The sequence below is a fragment of the Anopheles coluzzii genome, chromosome 2 (assembly GCF_943734685.1).
Source record: "Anopheles coluzzii chromosome 2, AcolN3, whole genome shotgun sequence".
NCBI lineage: Eukaryota > Metazoa > Arthropoda > Insecta > Diptera > Culicidae > Anopheles > Anopheles coluzzii.
In genome coordinates, this window is record NC_064670.1 from 101,870,672 (window position 1) to 101,892,627 (window position 21,956).

General features: G+C 45.9%; 2 protein-coding genes across 2 annotated transcripts in view; both read right to left on the reverse strand.

Annotated features, from left to right (window-relative positions):
- Window positions 1–7,368: 7,368 nt before the first annotated feature.
- LOC120952385 (uncharacterized) lies at window positions 7,369–8,773 on the reverse strand. Its single transcript, XM_049611169.1, has 3 exons — window positions 8,343–8,773; window positions 7,896–8,160; window positions 7,369–7,833 (listed from the first exon to the last, which is right to left on the reverse strand). The coding sequence occupies exons 2-3, from the start codon at window positions 8,151–8,153 to the stop codon at window positions 7,369–7,371; spliced, it is 723 nt and encodes a 240-aa protein (XP_049467126.1). The 5' UTR covers window positions 8,154–8,160; window positions 8,343–8,773.
- Window positions 8,774–8,801: 28 nt separating this feature from the next.
- LOC125908421 (uncharacterized) overlaps window positions 8,802–21,956 on the reverse strand; it is a 29,216-nt gene continuing 16,061 nt past the window's right edge. The window contains exon 3 of the mRNA XM_049611170.1: window positions 8,802–9,087. Coding sequence (XP_049467127.1) covers window positions 8,909–9,087 — 179 coding nt within the window. The 3' untranslated portion in view covers window positions 8,802–8,908. The remainder of the gene's footprint in view (window positions 9,088–21,956) is intronic.

A 21,956-nucleotide genomic window follows, 5' to 3' on the forward strand; every position in this document is an offset into this window, starting at 1 on the left:
GATCGCGTGACGAGACGCGGAACGGCTCTGTGTGTTCCGATTCCGTTTGCAATGCAGCCCGCAAACCTTCACCGTACCGATTGACCGAGACGCGCATTCGGTGCTGGAAATGAGTTCGCTGCTCACCCCACAGCCAGCTCACGAAGTGAATCAAATTAAATAATTGCCTACTGGATCGTTTGTTCCGTTCATAAACCAAATAACTTAATTTAATTCGATTTCCAGAGGTGTGTGTGTGTCTGTTTGTGGTGGTGTTGACTAAGGACACTCACGGTGCAGGAGAACGAATTGGCTGAGTTGAGCTGCTAAGTAGAAGAAAACGTCTTTTTTTTCTTATTAGACTAGGTAGTTTCTCCTCTCTAGTTCACTAGCTGCACTGCATTTTAGGCGGCCGCCAGTCCCTACCAAGATTGGTTTTAGTGGGCAAAGTTTTTGTGCTTTTTCCTTCAAAAATCATGCCCACCATATTGCGCCTGTCACCCCGGAACGAATCACGAACTGAGCTTGAGCGGTGCTTAAAATCCCGGCCAAGGAATCGGTTCTGTCAGCCGTATCATTGAATTGAATCGAGCGAAGCAAAAAAAAACTCCTCAACCTGCTGTGTCATTCATCTGGGCCCATACTGTATTTGTGCGAATTTAGTTGAGGTTTTTTCGTTCGTTTTGCTGGCCGTGCTTTAAATCCTCCGGGTGGCAATGAACTGGGCACGAATTTGCACAAACGACCATGTCCTCGGGACCGCGCGACCGAACGATGGCGAGAGCGAATGTTTTGGCACAGAGCGGGCTATCTAGATTTGAAGTAAACGAGCAAAAAGTGAGGGAAAAAAATAAACCCACATAGGTTACGGCCACTTCCACGTTTAGTTTCGGGGTGCGTTTTTTTTTTGTTGTTATTTCAACCTCCGGTTCTCTATTTAATCTCCCGTGTCACGAGACGTGTGTGATTGGAACGTGTGTGCGTTTGTTGAAGGTCGGAACGGGAGGCACGGGTGGTACCTTTCCACCCACCAAGCGCATAAGACGCACATAATGACACTGACAGCCGGGCACGGCATGTGAGAGACCGGGGCCAAGTTCATGCGCCAAGTTCGGCCCCATGTCGGGTTTGCCACGGCCATTTGCCGGCCGGCACAGTTGCATGAGCGATTGTTCAGGGTGCGGTGCAGCATCTGACTCCTTTCCCACAGGCCAACGACAACGAGTGTGGCCACGCCGAGTGTGGGATTAATCCTTGCGTGAGGACACTCTGGCTTGGCTTGGGGTGGATAGAAAGCAAACTCGTTACGCTTCGGGGCGTTGATGAGTTGCTTTGTTTTTTGTTAAATCCTAATGCTTGCCAACTTGAAAGTAGTACGAGAAATAGCGCTTCTTAAGCAGACGATAATCCACCGACGTAGAGAGTTGCTTTGCAACTGCAAACGGTGCTACAATCACTCATTTTAAAGCTACGTTAAAATGCACCTTGATGAACATGAAAGTAAGTACAGTGAACGACTTTATTTTACCTTCCCTAGAGACGTCTCTCTCTCTCTCTATCTCTCCTTGTGTGTACTAATCACACCAAGGTCAAGGTAAAGTCCTTACCTCGTATCCACGCACAAGTGCCGGGCCCAATCGGTGATCTGTTTATTTCCACAAATTACCAACGAAATTGGCACAGCCTTCAAAAAAAAAAAGCGTCCGAAGGCAACGAAAGACTGAAACGTGATTGTGTGTGCCGGCGGGAAGGAGGTTCGAACGCTTTCACACCAAACGAACAGTCGGTTTAAGAATATTGAAGCTGACATTGACCCACCGTGCTCGGTCCGCTCCAGGTGCTCGGAAGCGGAACCAAAGCCACAATGCAGCGCGCGCGGTGCATTCAATCACACTCGGGGCGGCGCGGCGCGACATAATTTCCCACCCGGCAGGCGCATTGCAACCACTCTGCTGCACCTGTACCACACCGGCGCTGAGTACATTAACGCCACCGACGGCACTGAATTATGGATTGTTTGAATAACGAGCCAATTTTTTTTCTTACCTTTTCTTACCTCCTCAGTCTCTGCCGTCTGCGGGCAGTGCTAGTTGCTAATAAATTAAGTGCCACCAGATTGTTGGCGTTGTCCGGTAACGGACCAGTGGGGTTGGGAGCAGTGGGTCGCACATAAATTGTAATCGATAAGCCGACACTAATGGGGACCGCTTAGCAGTGCCCTGTTTAGGTGTCAATTCGGCCTTAAATTGGAGCGATTGGCGTGGCCTGTGTGGGTGATAGAACGTTTAATAGAAACTTCTTTTACGTTGATGCCGATGCCTGTTCCTTGCCGATTCGCTTAATGATTGGTGAGTGGGGTTTTGATGGATTGTTTATTTGCATCAATTGCCCACGAATAGGGTGAAGGGTTGCTGCGCGTTACATTGATCTTCCTCGATCGACTGTGTCTGGAATGATTTGCCCGATTACGTCCGAGCTCATAAAGCTAACTCAAAATGGCGCACAGTAACAAAGCTTCCCGGGGGAAGCCACACATCAAGAAAAAGAAAAACAAGGCAGCACAGTATTATATAAGCGTAAACGTGCCCATGCAAAGCCAAAGCAATAAATGATGATCACGATCACACTCGAGATGATCAGCGGGTATATCACGCGTGCAATGTTGCACCGTATGGTCATTTGGCACGCCACACACACACACACACACACACACACACACACTGGGGTGCTCCAGATCGACCACCCGTTCCGTATCCAGGTGTGAAGCTGGCCAGCGCAAGAGATAACTTGCTCAGAGTCTCCTTTGAAACTGCATTCCATCGTTCTATACACTAATCGATGCATCGAGCGACCGAGCATTATTAATTATTGAAAATTGCACTGCCGCATTCGTGCCAGGTAGCGTGCCTTCCCTTTTCCCCGGATCGAGTCGCTGTGTCTGGTCCGGTCTGTGGTTCTAAAAGGTGATTGTGTTTGATCGCTCTTAACCCTTTCACGATCTCTCTCTCTCTCTCTCTCTCTCTCTCTCTCTCTCTCTCACTCTCTCTTTGTCTCACCGGTTACTTTGAGCGGTGAAGTGGCGCACGTGTCGAAGTATCCTGTTGCTACTAAGCGGAGTTTAGCGGTCTTTAGTGTGCTTGAAGCTGCTTCACTCGCTCGATTGGCGTACCTGCGTGAGGAGCGCCTTTCTCTTCACCTGGTTGGAATGGTGGATTAATGCATTAACGGACATTACATTTTAAATGTGTTAAAAGGGGCTTGGTGCGTACGGGATAGCTAATTCGTTAAAAAGGGTAGATCATAGTCTTGGGGCACATTACGCAAGTAGTAATTTAGTGATTTACTTATTTAATGTGCTCTTATCGTACCCGAAGCATCTTTTCGAAAGGGATCTAAGGTACTGAAATGGTAAAGAAAGGAACTGTAAATAGTTTGAAGTGACTGGAACACGTCACAATCGATCTGTTCCTTGTAGCAGCTCTCCTTGTGCTTGGAATCATTAATCCTTGTCTTTCTGACAGATACTTCCAAGTGGTTGAGGTGGCTGTGGAATGATTTTATTATAGGTTGAATCATCGGATACTGCTCGTAACATTACCAATCAACACACATCCTGGTGTGTATCAAAGTAGTACATCAACCCAATGGTGGAGTTCTAGGCGTGCGTTATAGGGATTAGGTTTTGAAAATGCGCCTTCAATTTCATCTCATGTCATACAAAAAACATCATCAATTATTGTATTTGTTAGGCCATCGATAATAATGTCTTAAAGTACGGCGTGACTGTCATGACCTCACTGTAATTGGCGACGCACTATAGAACATGGTGACGCTCGTTGCTGAAAACTTCCTTTTACCGGCAACATCATCAAACCCTCCCTGAAGTGACCTGTGAGAAGCTGACTACAAAAACTTTTGGGTAATATTGCTCATCTTACAGTGTTACTTAGTATTACGCTCCGGATTAGTTTGCTAGGTTCAATATTCAAGAAGGACTCCTGAAGGATCCACAAGAAACAGACAAATTTTAGAGCTGTTCAGACGTTTATAGAGTCACAATGTGCCTTTTTAGTGATATTGAAAAACTTTAAGTAATTCTTCGAATACTTTGACTTCAGCTCTTCTATGCTTCGCTTTAAACATGAATTGGAACTGCTTTATGCCAGGATAAGGTAATATAGAACTAATTAAGATGTTTTTCGGCGATAATGTTGGCCATACACACATATTCTCTAAAAAAACATAAATAATAGTAGCCTTAAACTCGAATGATCTTTGATTGGTTGTTCAAAGCTAAATTAGACAAAAAGTTGGGTTTTGGTGGATAGGAACTACAAACCTATAATGTTGAAATGGCTATAGACACCTTGTATTTGAAGTACTTTCTTACCACTTTGTCGATCATCCAAGTCAAACTCCACCCAGGTGGCCAGCGCTAGGCTGCAACTCAAAACTCTGGCCTTCTTCTAGATTTGGCTAGGATAATCATAGATGGAAGCATCTCACAACGATAGGATCAGAAGGAAGGTATCTGTTTGAGCACGTGCTCTTCCATAGAAATGGTAAATCAATATGTATCGTAAGTGATACTCAAAGCTTTCACTGGCTAGTTAAGTATGGCCTTTCGCAAAATAATTTGTGCTGAAATTAAACTCCTCTGAATGGAAATGAAGCTAATTGACTCATTTCAACACTGAAAGAAGAGTTCCTACATGCTTAGCCGCGTGTACAGCAGCAGTCATCAGCCAGTTTACACGCCGTTTTTCCGTCGCAACATCCTGCAAAATTTGTCCCTCACGCGTCGGAGAGGAAATGGTCAACGTGTCAATCAAACGATCCATTAATAGAACACGCATGTACTTGTAGCTTTGCGTTGTTTTTTTTTTGCGTCTACCTAGCCGACCTACCAACCTTACCCACACAGGTGTTTGTGTGTGTGCTCCATATTGGCCATGGTGGCGACGTTATTGGCTGCAGATCTTTAACCCGCACCGGATCGTGATTCCTGCCACTGGTACCTTGCACGCACGGACTGACGTCACAACACGGCACAGGTGGGACATAAAGCGCGGGCAAACAGGAACTCCAGACCCGGACACGACCGCCAACCGTAACTTAGCGCCTCTGTGTGTGACCGCTCGTGAGTTGAATTTTTTTCCCTCCAACCCGTCGCAAATTGTGCTTAATCCGGGGTAAAATAAATTACGCACTTGAGTGTGCGCATGCAATGTAACAACAACAACGACAGAAAAAATGGCCGGCGTTAGCATTACAGATGTGTCTCGATACCTGTTCTGGTTAGAACGCGGTCCCCATTTGCGGTTAACCACTTAGGTCAAGTGAAGCAAAAAAAAAAGACCAACCAACAACTAGCTCCAGCGTATTCGTTTCATCATCAGCTTAGCGGACGATCGCTCCGTGTCCTTTTGAGAACGGTTTCCGGGGTCGGTTTTGATGGGAGTGAAAGCAATTTGCGGTTGTTGGTGAAACCGTATTCGTCAATATTTCGCGCACCAAACCAGCACGTTTGACAATGTACGCAAATGGGGAATAATCGCGCGGGCTCGCGATTATCGCCACCTATTAGAGCCCGGGAACCGTGGTCGCGCGTCATTAGCGCGCTTTGACGAGGGGAAATGTGTATTGTGAAGGGGAAGGGAACGGGCGACGGGTGCAGGAAGTAGATGCAGCCAAGGAGGGGGGGGGGGGGGAGGAGGGGGCGAAGAATTGAATTTGTAATAACTGGTGATTATTGGATAACTGCATATCAATTGTGGTCAAGAGACGCTGGTCGCCGGGGCTGACTGATTTAATGGGTCTGGTGGTGCTGAGGTGGCCCACACAATGATATGGCGCTGTGTGTTGCGGCTTTTGGTTCTTTGCATGTGTGTGTGTGTATTTAGTGTTTGTGTGGTTTGCGGTTTGCGCGCTAGTGTTTCGCTGACTGACGAGTACGCAGTGCAAACAGAGCTAATTGGTGTAGGTTATTCGGACAGATTAGCAGTCAATGTTTGCATTGTGTGAGTACACAATCGGAGAAAAATAGACAAAGTTGTTGATTGTGTATTTTTTAATTTAATTTAGACTACTTGGGGTTTTGGAAACGCAAAAGACAACAACTTACAACTCGGGTGGAGTATTGCACTATGGGAGCAGCACTGGACGATTTTTTATTTAATTTAAATTTAAATTGAAACTGTTTCATGAAGAATAAAAGCATACAATTAAAGAATTTCACAAGAAAAAATCGCTTCTAGCCTGATTTATTCTCTATTGCAACACAATTTAGTAGATTGTGTGCTGATATAACTAAAAAAAAGCTCCATAAATATTCGAAACAGCTTTCGTGGTCAACTTAAGCCTGATTGATTTAAGCCGCCAACCTGCCAACCGCTATTGTGGATGTGTTAAATGTGTAAACGCTTCATCTAATTAAACACATTCCTGCCTGTCCATACATCCCAAGTTCCCATAACGCCTGTCTTTGTACTGCAAAAGGAATGCAAGGTGCTCAAAATTGCACTACCGATGCGTTTAATAATTTTGCTAATTTAAACGAACGTCCGTTGGTAGTCGAAATTTGTTTTTACCAGTTGAAGCGTTTGGTGTCGATACATAATAAGGCGTGAAGCTCGAAGCAAACTCCGTACGAAATAACAGCTACCTGGTGGTGTGGGCAACGGGTGTGCCAAAAGGTTCAATGGAAAGTTCCCAAACAATTTAGAAGTATTTACCTAACACGCACAAGCTGACGCTTTTCCAGTACCGGTCCGGGGCAGATTTGTCGCCTAGGCCGTTGGTTTCGATGGAAAAGAAAGTGTCAGGCTGGTGACGGAATAACCGATTACATGCAGACAGGCTCGTTTTTGGCGAAAAGGGAATCAATTACACTTTTATGAGGTTACAAATGACGCACATGGGAATCATGTTGAGAGAAGGTACGTCCCGCTGTGATGCGACTTCTAAATGGACGGAAGAGTTTATTCGAAATTTAGAAGATTTGTTAAATAAAAAATAAAAATGTAATGATTTGTTATAATAATAATTTGTTAATGTGTGCATGTGTTGTAAATTATTTAAATCTTTTATGAAAAAAAGTTTCTGTCCTTGCTTAAAAACTAAATATTCTCACAATGATACTTCATCTCCAAACGGTAGCGCCATCTATGTTTCGCTAGTGTAACTTATGCATTATTTCGATGTACTTAGCGGAACGACCACCAGAGGGCAAGTATTCAGTTTGAAATTAACCGTTACACAGTTCGTTTGTTCGTTCGAAAACTTGTTTGTATTATGCATAATTTATTGAATGACTTATTTAATTTTTAGACTTCAATTAAAATCCACAAAGTTTTATTCTTTTTCCTTCGCGTATGCTTCAAACAGTCTTCAATGATTTTGCAATTGCTCTAAATTGTTGATAAGCATCGAGAGCGTTATTTCCGCCTGCTCTACCCGGTCCAGCAGGGCACGCACTGCCTGCTCTGCCCCATTGCACGCGCCTCCCAGTTGCGGTGCAATGCACGATCGTAGCTCATCCAGCTCGCGAAGGGCCCGCTCGCGGAAAACGGGATCGCTGGCGTACTGTGCGGTGACGTTTGACAAATTGCCATCATTCGAGGTGCGTATCGCTGTCAGCAGCTGATTGATGAGCGCAAACGGTTCCGGCTGGGGACGCACCGTCGGCGTGCGAAGCGGCGTTGAGGTGAAACCGATCGGTGTGCCGCCGAGCCAGGAAGGTGGTGTACTGCCACGCGGTGGAGTAATGGAGCCTTCCGGTGGCGTGATGTTGCCGCGGAACGATGGGAAACGTTCAAGGGTTGGCTGGTGAAGGGACGGTTGGTTGGGATAGAGCTGGAATTAGGGAAAATAAAATGAATTAAAATGGTACCCACACCAAAAAAAAAGCTACTTACAGGCATCGACGGTAAGGAGAGAAGCGAATGTGTAGAATCACGCAGCTGAAGTGGACTGAAGTGCTGGGACGAATGCGCCTGGCCGAACAAAAACTCCGTCAACGCACGGTGCATGGGAAGCAGCGCTTGGCGCAAAACAGTCTGCACCGCTATGTTCTCTTGCCGCACATGTTTGATCAAACACACGACAAGGGAGCAGATGCGCTGAGCCAGCACGGATAGCAATTGATAATTTCGACAGCCTCCCAACGGGTCCATGTTTGAGCTGCGAGCGACGAAACACCGAAACGAATGAACGATACGGAGTTTGGTCTACTGAGATCGTGTTTATGTAAATGTCAAAACAAACGCGTTCGAAAGGAGGTGTTGGCACGGAAATGTGAGGGGCTGATAATGAGCGTTTGATTTGCGGAGGAAGACAGATCCAGTGACCATGGCGATACTTACCCAGTGAGATGTGCCAGTACCCAGGAGCCATGGAACAGTATTTACAGTCGTCTTCGAGTGGTTAAAGCAGAAGTACGTGAGACCGAACTTCCCACGTTGAATTGAGCGTATTTTGTGCATTCATGTGCAGTGTCTTCGATCGGGAAGTGTGTTCACATCTCATCTCAATGCGTGCCAAATAGGAACGTGCCGAACGAAGCCCCGTCGATATTGAAGCCGTTCCCGAATCGGAAGAGCACTGCGTCATTGCGAGAGGCCTGATGAACAGTGGAATTAATTACCGTTATAATTAGCCCGTCGCCTCTTCGAAGGGTCAATGGTGTGCTATTCTGCGTGCAGGACGATGCTGAACACCGACGTTGCGGAACCTTTGTGGATGAATGAATCACAAAGCAAGCATTAGTGCTGGATAGCGCGTTTAAAGGGAAGAGATTCGCGTAGCAGTGGACGACAGTTTGTCATCAGCTTGAAGCAGCGAGCAAAGCGACACTATCGAAAGCACAAGACGCACTCATTAGTGTAGTGTTGCCCAACGGCAGACCCAGATTCGCCAGACATTCGCCTATTTACCCAGCTTTCTTAGGAGCGTAGACGGAGCAAGCTAACCATGCGCTGCTTCTGTATCGTCGGTCCTCATCATCGCTGCTCTCCATCCGCAGCTTGTGCCGATTAATCTTCACGTCTGATGAATCCTCAAGGATGTCTGTACCATCCCTCTCGATTGCCATGCCGTATGCCTTCGCTTCTGTAAAGAAAAAAAAAGAAAAACACAATGAAGAAAAAAAACCCGAGCTAGAAGTGTTCGTGCTCCCTTAATTCAATTTGCAGCATCTTACATCTTTCGCAAGAAACACACACCCGAAGTGAGAGATAATTTGAATTTTGCAACCAACCCCCCTTGCTAGCTTAATGGAAGATTCTGGCGTTTCATCGAAACTAGCTTCAAAGTTTCGAAAGGAATAAAAGACAAACAGATGCAAAAGAACGGGGCTGACCCTTTCTTACTGCGAAAGGCGTAGAATGTGACGTCTGTCCTGGGTTAATTTGAAAGTTTTCAAATAGAAAGTTTGTGTGAAAGTTATCATGCTCACTAAAAAAGGGTTTCTTATTTTTCCTTATTCTCCCTTACAGCTAGGGATTCAGAACAGGGAAAAGGTGGGAAACTTTCAAAAGTATGACAGCAGTCAGCGATGCTCTGCGGGAAAGCCCAGGGTCCCCGAAGGGTTTGACAGGAGCTTCCCAAATCGTTTCATGATGTCTTCGATTACCTAATCCAACAGTGTGTGTGTGCGTGTGCGTGTGAGAGAGTGTCCCTTATCATTTTTGAGGTCATTTTCAAACTCCAGCAGTAGTGAGGTGAGTGGGATATTATAACCTTTACGCACTCTCCCCAATGGGGACGCTCAGCGTTAAGCGTGTACGTTAATTTTGACACAGTCTTTGAAGTTTGTAAATAGCCCTCCCACTCACACAACCGGACAGCTAGGGGTTGTTATAAAGGGTAAAATCACACACCACCGCTTGCCGTGAAGCCTTGGACGGATCTCAATTACGAGCACGAGCAAGTGGGTATCTCGATTCTCGCCAACTCCCTTCTATTCAAAAGCCTCTTCACTGCTGCTAGCAACCATTTAGTAGGGTAAAATATTACACATTAATCCACGATTACACGCTTCTGTGTTGGCATGGCATGGTTGGAGCGCAAATGAGAAAAGCCATTTGAATGGCTTGAATGGGCATTAGCCCGCGCGATCGCGTTTGATAGTCAGTGCAGCATGAAAAGCTTGCTGCTCTCGGCCGATGATGCGGGGAGCTGCGAACCAATAGGATCGGGGAAGCGGAAAAGGTGTCCATGTATTCATGTGCGTTATCTTCTTACGCCCGTGTCGATTAGTTGGGCAATGGCGCACTGGTCGCGCCATCAATGCGAGCTCACCACGTGATTAAAGGTGAAACTGGTACGTATTGCGTGCGGAAAGCTGCTTAACGGGGAAAAGGGCGTATCAACAAATCAACAAAGAGAAAGGTTAATAGCACGAAGCAGCCTATCCGACGCTTGTGTAAATGTGTAATATTTTTGAATATTTAATGATAAACACTATTTCGCAAAATGAATGGAGCCTCGAAGCGCTTTTTGTGCGCGTTGGTTTGGTTGAGTTGAATAGCAAATTCCCACAAAACACAGCATCAACTTCATGGAGCCGCTTGCCTACAGTTAGTTGTATTATAAACAAGCAACAGCTTTGCGGGGTTGTTGTGGTGCCCTCAAAGTTCCCCTCCCGTCCCGACACACTAAATGGCTGACTGGTTGTCAATCGAGCTGGGGTTTTGAAAAGTTTGTCAGCAAACAGGCGAGTTTAGGTAAACGATTTAGGCTAATAACTGGGGCTGGCACCTGCACTTGCTTTACAGCAGTTTGTCAAACAGTTTGTCTGCCCTTGTGTGCTGTGTGTATGTGTGTATGTGTGTGTGTTTGCATGTGCATTAAAGCAGAAATGTGCAGGTTTATGTACCAAAGGGTAGAGCGGGAGCTTTCTGTAACACTGGCAGGCAAACGGTAAACAAACGGAGGGAGTTGGGGCTTCACCTGGTACACTGTACACTTTGTCAGCTTCCCCAAACTGTACCGGTAATGTTGCCACTTTCCACTGAACCACCAGCGCTGAGGGTTACCGGAACAACTCCGCAGGAACAAGGCAGGGAGGGATATTACCCAAACAACACCAACCAACATCGGTGCCATTGGTTTGTCCTTAGAAGAGTGCATGAATAATCGATGTTACTGGCGGGGGGATGGTGCCTCAAGGTGCCTTACTGGAACACCTTTTGCTAGCAGCACCGGATTCTGTGGGCTTTTAATTAAAAGTGCGTGCTAAATTAGTAGTCCCGATCGGGTCGAAGGTTTCTTTCAAACACCGGAACCTTTATGCTCCGTTTCACATTGCGAGATGCTCAAAGTTATGTCTGTGACAGTGTAAATAGGCACAAGCAAAGTGGCGGAGAGCAAGCGACGGTAATTACTGGGAACAGAGTGCAACAAGAAAAAAAAAACAAGCCAAGAAGCACCTACAAGGACACGGCCAGGGGTACGCACAATCGACTTTACAGGCTTTCGTCGGCAAATGGTTTCGCAAACATGCCCAAAGTCAATAGGAAAACATGGACGGACGTGAAGTTTACTTTCACTTTTCCTCGCCCAAGTCCTGCCCGACATGTCCTGCTGCGGGTCGAACCTTTACGGTCGGTTCGATACTTTCCATCGGCGACTGGCGGGGACAATTAAGGGGTGACGAAGAGGGAGAAGGACAAGGTGAGCAGAAAAAACAAGCAAACAACGTTAGTGTGTGAACGTACGTAACGTTTGGGCCTTGTTTTTTGCATCCTCAGGGCCTTTCGATGTCTTCGTCGGTAGCAATAACAGCTGATGTCTTGTTCCGTTGCGTAGCATGTATCGGTCTTTTTTTATGGGGAAAGGTCCAGACCGATGCCATACCGAACCATGTTCCTTTCCAAAACCCTCGAAGCAGTATCTTCTATGTTGGGTGGCCAATATTTTCACCTGTCCCTTTGGGTAGGGTAGGTTGTCGTTAATACAGGAATGCTTGAAAACTCTGCCGCAAGGAGGGATAGTCATTGCCAAAAATTTAGTTGAGAACAGCACATCGCGGGTGAGCCACAGACGAAATCACTGCCTCAGAGAGCAGTGGAAGCACTAACGGGCGCCTAATATTGGTGCGGTATCAAATCTTTATGAAGGTTGCGTTTTTTATGACGACGCCCAATGGCGTAAGGAAACCCTGAGCTGATACGCGGTCGGCGAGCAGTCGTAAACATGTACCGGGGGCTCATAAATCGTTGTGGTGGGTGCGACGGGCTGGAGAAATACTTCCAAAGCGTGTAGAATGTTATGTTAAGCTGAAGTAAAAAGTCTTCACATTAACACATTAAAGCATCAGCGGAGAGAGAGAGCGAGATTTGCGCTTTAAATGCATGATGTTCGCTTTCGCTTTGCTGGGAATGTCCCGGGAGACTGTGTGTGGTTGGAAAATGACATAAAGAAGCAGTCTCGATACTCCCTGAGGATGAGTTGAGGGCTCATCCAGCAGGTTCCATTTTGCATTTTACATGAGGAAAAGCTTAGGTGAGATCAGCTCTTGTGTGGGCAGCACCTTGAACCCTGTGGTCAGATGTTGCCTGGAATATTGATTGCTTTTCACTGAAGGACTTTCATCGCGACAAGTTTGCTTAAATATTCTCATTTAGTAGGGTTTAACTTCAGCATTTCCAGAAGGCTTATAAAACCACTGTAACGCATAACAAAGGTTAAACTATTCACCAAAATCGATTGAAGATAGTCAGCAGCGCTAACGCACTTAAAGCTCATAAAGCTTCGGCTGTCTGCGTAGTGGCTTTGGAACGCAAACACTGTGGAACATATTACATGACGGGTACTGGCAGATCCGAACATTGAACATTGTTAAACTCCACTCCACAATCTACTCCAAACCGATCAATTCCCCCGCCCCCCAGCCAAGCAGCAGACAAAAGCGAGCAGTGGCAAGAGCATCGATATGCTGCTTATGCATGTAGCCTTCAGCCTCATTCATGTGTACGGTACAGGGAGGGTTTGTGCGGTGATAAAGATAATAGATAGAACCACGCCGCCTCGCACGCACACACAGAGACACACACACACACACGCTGGATGATGTGACTTGCAAAAGCCCGAACGCAACCGTCAAGCGCCAATGGACGCTAAAGAGGATGAACAGGAACCGGCAACAGGAAGAGCAGTCTACTTATGTTAAATCATACAAAATTGACTGACCGAGAGCAAAGCTGTCAGTGCCCCAAACTCACCCCTGTACTGTTAAACTGGAAGTGGAAAACGCACCCAGCCACGCTACTGTATGGAAAATTTCCGGTTTCGGGTGATGCACATTACACCAAACGGTTATGGTGGGACCAAAAGCCGTGCAAAGTTATGGAGCTGCCCCCTGATAGCTTGGCCGGGTTGATATACGAAACACTGATCGAAATAAATCGTGTCCAGAGCTCAGAGAGAGACAGAGAGAGAAAGAGAGAGAGACACAGAGAGAGATAGAGAGAGAAAGAGAGAGACGAAAATGTTAGGTTTGTGGAGTGTAGCTCCCGTTTATTTTTTGTTCAAAACCCATCCAACGTTAGCTCCGAAATCCAGCGTGTAAGAGAGTCGGGTGTCCTATGGCCGAGTGAAAGCTAGGGGCAAAAAAGAAGGAAGCAAGCAAACCGGGCAAAATGGGAGGGCTCGTAAAAGATAGATAAGATGGTAAGTGATAGATGGAATAAGCATACAAGATAAACGGTGTGGGATGACATGAGCGAACGAGCTGGGTTCGGCACCTCGGAAGGTCGTTACTAATGGTCGTTTTGGTAGCGCGAGACTGGAGCATTCGATCCGGGGGTTATGGGAAGGGATGGTTCCTAGTGCGCCATGTTTGCAGTGCAGTAACACGGTAGTTACTGTCCCGGGAATGGATGGATTTGCACAACTGTAATTTGACAGTACCGGGTGCCGTCCTGTCGCACTGGTTAGTACAAGCAGTGCAAGATTCGCTTTTGGTTCGTTATTTCAATATTATTTCTTCAATTTTTGGTTTGAATTAGGTGTAATTGTAATCTAGATATAAGTTCTTAATAGTAGAAGCTTTTACTTCAAAGTTTTTAACCTTTTTAATTGAGCATTTTTCTACAAACAACCAGGCTTCTCCATTGCAGCTCAACTAAACAACGTATAATACAACAACACCATCTTTGACACAAGTTGAATGTTCTCATAGTATTATTATATCACAAATTTATTTACAGTCTTCTTTTTATTCTTCTTCTTTTGGTTCAACAACCGTTGTCGGTCAAGGCCTGCCTGTACCACTTGTGGGCTTGGGTTTCTTGAGTGTCTTATTGATTTCCCTCCATAGCAGGATAGTCAGTCCTACGTATGGCGGCACAATCGTTGCCGCTAAATTTTGAATCTAACTCAGCTGTTTATGTCTCGAAAGCACCAATTTTTGACAGTGTGTCACAATTTTTGCCATGAATTCATAAATTTTTGACAGTGCGCATAAATTTTTCGTCTCTAAAGCATTAATTTTTGACTGCGAGTCAATCGCTTTACGTACAGAATTTAACGTAATTTTGTGAAATTGTGTATTTCGAAGTTATTGAAATTATGTTAAAAAGTGAATAATTTCATTGTTTGAATTTCAAATTCAAATTTGTATGCCTATTTTGGAAGTTTTGGAGCCTCGTAAAATTATAATGAACCCAACAAGAGTAAAAAATTGATGACTTACAGACAAAATAGGTGCGTTAGAGTCAAAAACTGATGCCTTAGAGCCAAAATTTGGTGGCAACGACTATATGACTGTATGGTGGTGACTGTACGTTTCTTCGTTACTCATTATAAACCATACCAGTTTTGACCAACTGTTCATACCTTCCCCTTAAGTTGGTTTTAATTCCGATCAAACTTTCCGATCACAAAGCACTCTGCTGGAATTACCTCGTGCCGTGCACCTGTTGTTGTTTCGCAGACACTGTTTGGACAGTGTGTTTGTGTGGATAGCCCTCCCATACAGTGCTACCATTTACAGACTTTAAGCTCAAAACCACTCTACCTCACTGCGGCGTGTTCCAGTGCGCCATTGTGAATTCTGAAAAGAGCTTCCGGTTTCATTAGTAAGTTCGAACCAACCAGGCAGCTCATATACCTCCGTAAGCCAAGCCTCCCCCAATAGCAATCGTAAATGTTATTTCAAGCGACAAAGAGAATTTCATCCACTTCACCGACGCCGCTCAATCTCCGCACAACCTCCAACTAGCACCAGATCGTCCAGAAGAAGCGGAAAACCCCGGCACAAACGAAACGCCCTTGGTTTGTGTGTGTTTGTGTACCGACTGTGGTTTTGTCGGTGAGCTGGACATAAAGCAATTAGCAACATTTTCCACCGTGAGGTAGGATTCTTGGGTGTGCGCTCCTGTTACGCTTTCCCATCATGCAACCAAGCAACACTTTTCTACCCAACGGTTGGAAATTGAACGCTGTATGGACGGTGGGCCGTTGACTGATGATGGGAGCTTACCGCTCCAAATCGTTCCTGGCAAAGACTTTGCCAGACCGCACGATTCCCCAATCCCGGATCCAAATGCCCTGCAGGAAATAATTATTTGCGTTTGTAAGGGGTTTGCAGAATCAACAACAACAACAGCGTCTCCTGATGGGTTTGGCCGTGGATTGCTTTCCGGTAGATGCCAATAGCCGGTGTAACACGAGACGCAGCCTGCCTGGGTTTGTGTTGATATTTCTTGAAGCTAGGCAGCGCACGTCAGCCGGTTTGCAACATTCGGAATGATTGAGTGAAACACGGGGGCTGTTGGGTTTTTCGGTCGGACATTGATCGCTTGTTCCGGGTGGGTGGGCTGGCACCGCAACGATCACCGCCCGCCATATGTTACCAGCACCTTGCGTGTGTGTGTGTTTGCGAATCTTGTTGTGGTTAACTGAGGGGTGGTACGATGTTTCCTCGGTGTGGCCTGTATCGGACGCATCGGAACTGACCGGCCCATCGGTACATCGAACGCCTGACGTGCGTTTCTCCTCTGCGTCCGATGTTGAGACGTGATTTGCAGACCCAGAGACCCACCGAGCAGCCGGTTCTCCGGTGACGCTCGGCTAACAATGGACTGCTGACCGCTATCAGTGCGGTGCTGATTGAAACATGCAACGTGCATACCGCATTATGCATCCAATGAGCGTGGAATCATGCTTTCCCAAGCAGCTCGACTAGCCGCACTGTGGGGCAGTGGTTCGTGCTCACGGCACTCCCAGTGCGGCAGTAATGCCGGTCGACAGCTCGACACACGACATACAGAGCTGGCCTGTCCGCCTCCATCCAGTTCAGCGGTTCAGAGGGCTCACAACAATTTCCTTCGCCCGAAATGGAATGCAAATAGAAATTTTCAGCTGAATAAAATTCAATTTGTAGCCCCGTTGTACTGCGTTCTAGTGTGTGTGTGTGTGCGTACTGTCTACTGTCTCGGATCTTGCCGGATCTGCCCGAGCAGCATCCTATTTGACCTCTAGCGGCAGCGCGCGCGCCCGCGCTCGTTTGCGCCATTGTTTTATGAACATCATGAGTGTCTTGCGTCTTACAGCAGCTTTAGCTCCCGGAGGGGCGGGAGGCTATGGGCCGAAGGCTGAGGCGATGTAGATATATGCTTGATTGCGAGAGTTGCAAGCTTAAGCGTGTATGTGTTTTGTGGTATTTGTTTCTCCCGAGAATGAACCCGGGCATGTGTTAGGGCGGGGGGCATTGGGGTGTGTTTGTGTCGGTAGAGCATCGGTGAAGAATTTAATTTATTTGGTGTTTAACTTGCGCTACGTATCCGCCCTTCAAGAAAATGGTAAATAAGCTAGCTGATGAGACATTGCGTTCGTGGAGTGAGCTTCTGTGAACGTTTGGAACGTTTGCGGTGGTGTGTTGTTGTGGAACTCGAACTGAGGCAAAGGATGTTTGCAAAAATGTTGTTTATAATCACTATAGAAATTCTACTAAAATTCCTACGCTATTTAGGAAATACTTTAATTCCTACACTGCATATTTACTATCGGGTATGGTTTGTCGATTGGAACTGTATAGGTTCCTGACCCAGGTTCAAGTATCGTTCTGAATTCGGAACAGTTCTGGGTACTGTTCCAGGAAATGTATGAAATCGAGAGATATTTCTAGATTCGTGTGGGTTCATGGTCGGTTCCAGTACCGGTATGGATTCATGATCAGATCCAAGATTGGTATGGGTTCATGATAGGTTCCAGAACCAGTACGGGTTCATGATATGTTCTAGGACCGGTATGTATTCTTGAAAGGTTCCAGAGCAAGTATTAATTCATAAATAGGTTCCAGGGCATGTATGGGTTCATGATTGGTTCCAGGTCCGGATCCAGGTCCGGTACGGGTTTATGATCAGTAACAGGAGCGGTATGGTTTCTTGATAGGTTCTAGGGCATGTACGGGTTCATAATCAGTGCTTGGACCGGTATGAGATCGCTATCGATTCCAGGAGTGGTATAGGTTCAGTATCTGATCCAGGACCGACATTAGGTTATGTACAGTTCTTGAATCAGAATAGGTAATGTATTCGTATCATAATCAGAATGGTTTTGATGTTGGTTTTAGGTCTCATAAAGGGTTATCATTAGTACCTCATTTTAATTTATTCTCCAGGCCATTAATTTGTTCGTACTCTTTAAAGCAGTGATGTCAAACTCGTTTTGGGTCGCGGGCCGGATTACGGTTCAAAATATTTTCGCGGGCCGCAGTTGGTTGGCGGTGGGGTAGGGATGCTTTTTATCGTCAAAAATAATTAAGGACTTATTCTTGGATCTAGAATCTTATCAATTTTTTTTCGTAACCTCCAATAAACAGTTCATGAAATTCATGAATGTACTTATGCTTCACTTCAGTGGCGGTCATGCCTGCTCGGAAATTTGCCTTCACACTATTTGTACATCGTGTACTTTGACAACGGTAATGACTAATAAATCAAAATTTAGCACTTTTGTGCTTGGTTTTTTCATGGGTTTCAAATATATCTACCTTATTTTTGCACAACCATATCTACAGAGTATCTTCATCAATGAAGTGAAGAAAGTGGAATTCCAATACATGATTTCCGAACTTTCCAGAAAGCCTCAATGTCGGAAAATGGGTGAAAATATTGGTAGTATGACTTTAGAGTGCTCTCAGGAAACAACTTTAACCCAGTTTACTTTAATAATAACCCAGTTTTTATTAACTTCACGTTATTCTTATGAGAATATTTGAAATTTGCCATAAATTATAGTGTTTTTTGTTATGACAATGTGCTCTTATAACCGCTTTTTTTAAATATCCTCCGCATAACGCAAAGTCACCTTTGTATTGAACTGTCATTTCTCAACAGCACGGATAAACTGTAAGCCGGATAAAAGGTACCCGGATAAACGGCGCTCCACTGTATTTGAAATTGAGTTGCGCAGCACTGTAACCTGACCAAATTAACCAGTTATATTTAAAAGCATGAATGATCAGTATTTATTCTAGGTTGAGGATAATTTTGGAAAATACTGCCCTTTTTAATTCCATTAATCCCCCGGTTTATGTGCAACGGTTTTAGAAGTGCTCATGATCAATTGGATAATTTATTTAGCGACAAATCAGCATCAGCCGGGAGTAAATCATGCTGCCGAGCATGGTTTATGCGCTGCATACACAAAGCAGCACTACCCACTCAACACTCAACGCTGCCTCATTCATCATGAAGGTGAAAATTGAGCGCAATAAGAAAGGGATTACACGGATTAGAATGCTCGTGCTGCAGCACCACACATACAAACACACGCACACACATCCTCATTTAGCTCGGCTTTAAAGTAATTTGTTAATGAACAACCGTCCGCCCCTCCCTGGGTAGTACTAGCCCCGCAAACCACCGTGATCGTCAGTCTGTTTTCGGAAGCTTCAAATTTAATACCAGCCAGATCATGCCCTTCAACCGACTCGGTACTGGGACGCCAGCAGCAGCAGCACTACGAGTGGGTGTTATATTTCATTCTGTGGCTTACCGTACTGTCTGCTCCGTAAAAAGGGAAGCGAAAGGAGCAATCTCGCTTTTACTTGAAAAAAAAAAGAAGTAGTCTTTATTCTACCATCATCTTCTGTCAGAAGCTTTCGAGCCAAAAACCCCGTTCCATGAGGAAGATGCTTTTTCTCCCCCGATGTGGTTGGGTCTATGCTTTGCCGTTTAATTCACGGTACACAGGGCTGGCAGGGAGGCTAGTGGCTGTGGTTCTAAAAATAGCTACCCGTATGTATGGGCGGGTAACTTGTTCCCAAGGTTCTCACGAAGCAGGTCATTTACTTTCCCTTTGGCTTGCCTCGGTTCGGTGAAAACTGACGCTCTGGTTGGATGTTTGCAAGGATAGTGCATTGTTGACAGCTGAGCGACGGGTTGTGCTGTGGAATGCTTCACCCCATGAGTGTCACCTGCCTACGGGAAAGTGTCGTTTCCAGGAGGCATTCCCGAGTCGTCCCTTACGTTGGGTACCGTCTCTTGTGTGGTTAATCTGGTTCATTTTCATCTCAACTCCCTGGGGAGCGCTACACCGAAAAGGGGCCATCATAAATAATTTTTCCATTGGATAAATCTTCCCAGTTACCCTGCTGAAATATCCCAGCACCGTCCGACCGACGTATCTGTGTGTGTGTGCTAAATTATGATGCGCACTAATTGAAATATTAAATATGAACCAAAACCCCGTAGCAGATTTCGCTTGCGGGCAGAGGACGATAAGGCGAAACTCTTCTTCGCACTGCACAAGACACGGATGGGGTTTTCGGTACGTCCTAGTACTCGTCCACACACAGACACACAAAAGCACCCTAGAGAACAGAAACAGAACCTTCTTGGCTCGAGGGGTGGAGGTGTACATATTACGTTAACTTTAATGAGCAGATGTGTGGGCATGTGGGTTAGGGGGTTACCCTGTTGGTTTTCCGGGATGATGCTACCAACATTGCTACACACGATAACGCTTTCCAGATGATTGAACCATTTAACGAGCGGTATAATACGAATTATCTTACCCTAGGTCCGTCGACAGGACGGGTCGACAATCTATCAAGGGTGTGCTCGTTCTCGTTGGTTGCCTATCGTGGCGGGGTTTGTGTAATATGCAAGTTCTTGTTAATTGAAGATCATTTCCCGCAGGCACTTTGGTCCCTTTGCCCACGCTCCTCCGTGCTCAGTTTCAGGGTTGTAGCGGGCTGTACAGGTACGACAGCACACCTTGTACCAATGTATGCAAAGGGCATTTAAAGTTTATGCTTATTTAATATCCCGTTAAAATAGCTTCCGTGCACCGATGGGAGCTACTTACGAGATGGAAAATGATTGCGATTGTAACCGTTGCCGCAGAAAGCAGGACACGGACAGGAAGAAATGCTTACACACAGGCTCCACATAAATCACTGGCGGTTTGTGGTTTGGCAGGAGGCACGAGGTGGGCTTTATGGTGAATCAGCAAAGCCTAAGCTTTAGGGGGCGATTTAGACGATTGCTGAGGCGACCACACACACACACACACACAGACAATTACGGTTGGATGCCATCTTTCATCAATCTTGTGATGCTTTCAGTGGCAGTGTTTGAAGGGTGTGTGCAGCCACTCCCCATGGAAAGCCACTGACGACGACGAAGCCAGGTGACGACGGAATTGCCTAATGTTGTGGTAATAATACTCTACACACGGTTGTGTGTTCGTTGTCAACTACTCAGCCCTTCGTAATCCTTCCCGACACCTTGTCAAAGTTTTCCGCAAATCCACGTCTGTCAACGCGTGGTCGTCTCCCTCATTCGAGGCCGAATTCGATTCGAGACAAAACGGGTGAAATGGATTCAAATGTTTCGTAATAGTCAGTCGCACAAATCGCACGTAAAGCCAGCCCGAATCCATCCCCGGCTGTGGAACGAACTGGAAACGAACACGGCGACCTGGGCACAAAATATGCAAAGTTGAACGCTGTGTTAGTGGGGGCTAGGGCTTTGCTGTGATTGCTGCACTTTGCTGCTAGTGGAAGGCAAAATCTTGACTGTGCTGTATTTATGGTAAAGCTAATCACCTTCGCTCTCCGCCCTCCCGTGATGGCTGTGATTGGTGTAGTCATCGTTGTTGTGCTGGCGACACGAAACTACTTCTGGTTAGCGGTGACACTGCACGGGGACGAAGCAGAAGGAGGTCCTTTCGTGCATGTCGACAAAACTGTCAGCCAGCACGCGATGCTCCAGTACGATGAGCTACCGCAACCGAAGGTAATTGCAGGCAATGCTTAAGAGGATTCGGTAGATGGGTAATTGTGGACGATGGTTGCAGACAAACGGAATAGGGAAACATGACAAAGAGCTACTAGCACTACGAGAAGTGGGTAGCAATTGTTTGGGATTTCTTTGCCGCTGGAGTCACACTGCAATACGGGGCGCTTCATCTCGACTGTCATCTTGAAACGTTTTTCCTAGTCGTCAAGAAGCTAGACTTTACCTTTCCCAGTGTACACCGAAGGGTTTGCTACAGCAGGTCAAGGAGCAAAAGTTCACAGACTCGGAAGATGAGGTTAGTTAGGGTCCGAGGCTGCCAGAATGAAAATGTTGATCTCACAGCAGCAAGCAAATCGGACTCCGGGGTTGGCTATTATTAATTTCAAATATACTTGCAGATTTGTGCCGTAAAACAACCCGTGCAGACACCATCACTCAACGCGTGTTCCAAGCTACGCAATCAGCATCAGGAAGTTGCGTTGCTCAGCTCAGCAGACAGTTCGATCTAAATGCAAATATTTCCCCTCTTTGTGTGCCGGTTGCGTCATTCAGATCCAGTTTAGCATGAGTAAAGCAGAGACAGAGAGCGTACCATAGACAGAGCAAAAGTGAAATCAAGGACAAGAATTGTTGAAGTAATGAAAATAAAACAGAAAACCGGCAACACAAACCTGGTGCTGTGGTTCCTGATTGTGTGTAATGGTAGATTTGTTTGCGCAGTTC

What these genes read in the sequence shown, in the direction of transcription:
- LOC120952385 (XM_049611169.1), bottom strand. Translation starts at nt 8,153, where the DNA reads ATGGACCCGTTGGGAGGCTGTCGAAATTATCAATTGCTATCCGTGCTG. An exon ending in TCTCCTTACCGTCGATGCCT is followed by an intron (nt 7,834 to 7,895) that starts GTAAGTAGCTTT and finishes CCCTAATTCCAG; the next exon opens with CTCTATCCCAACCAACCGTC.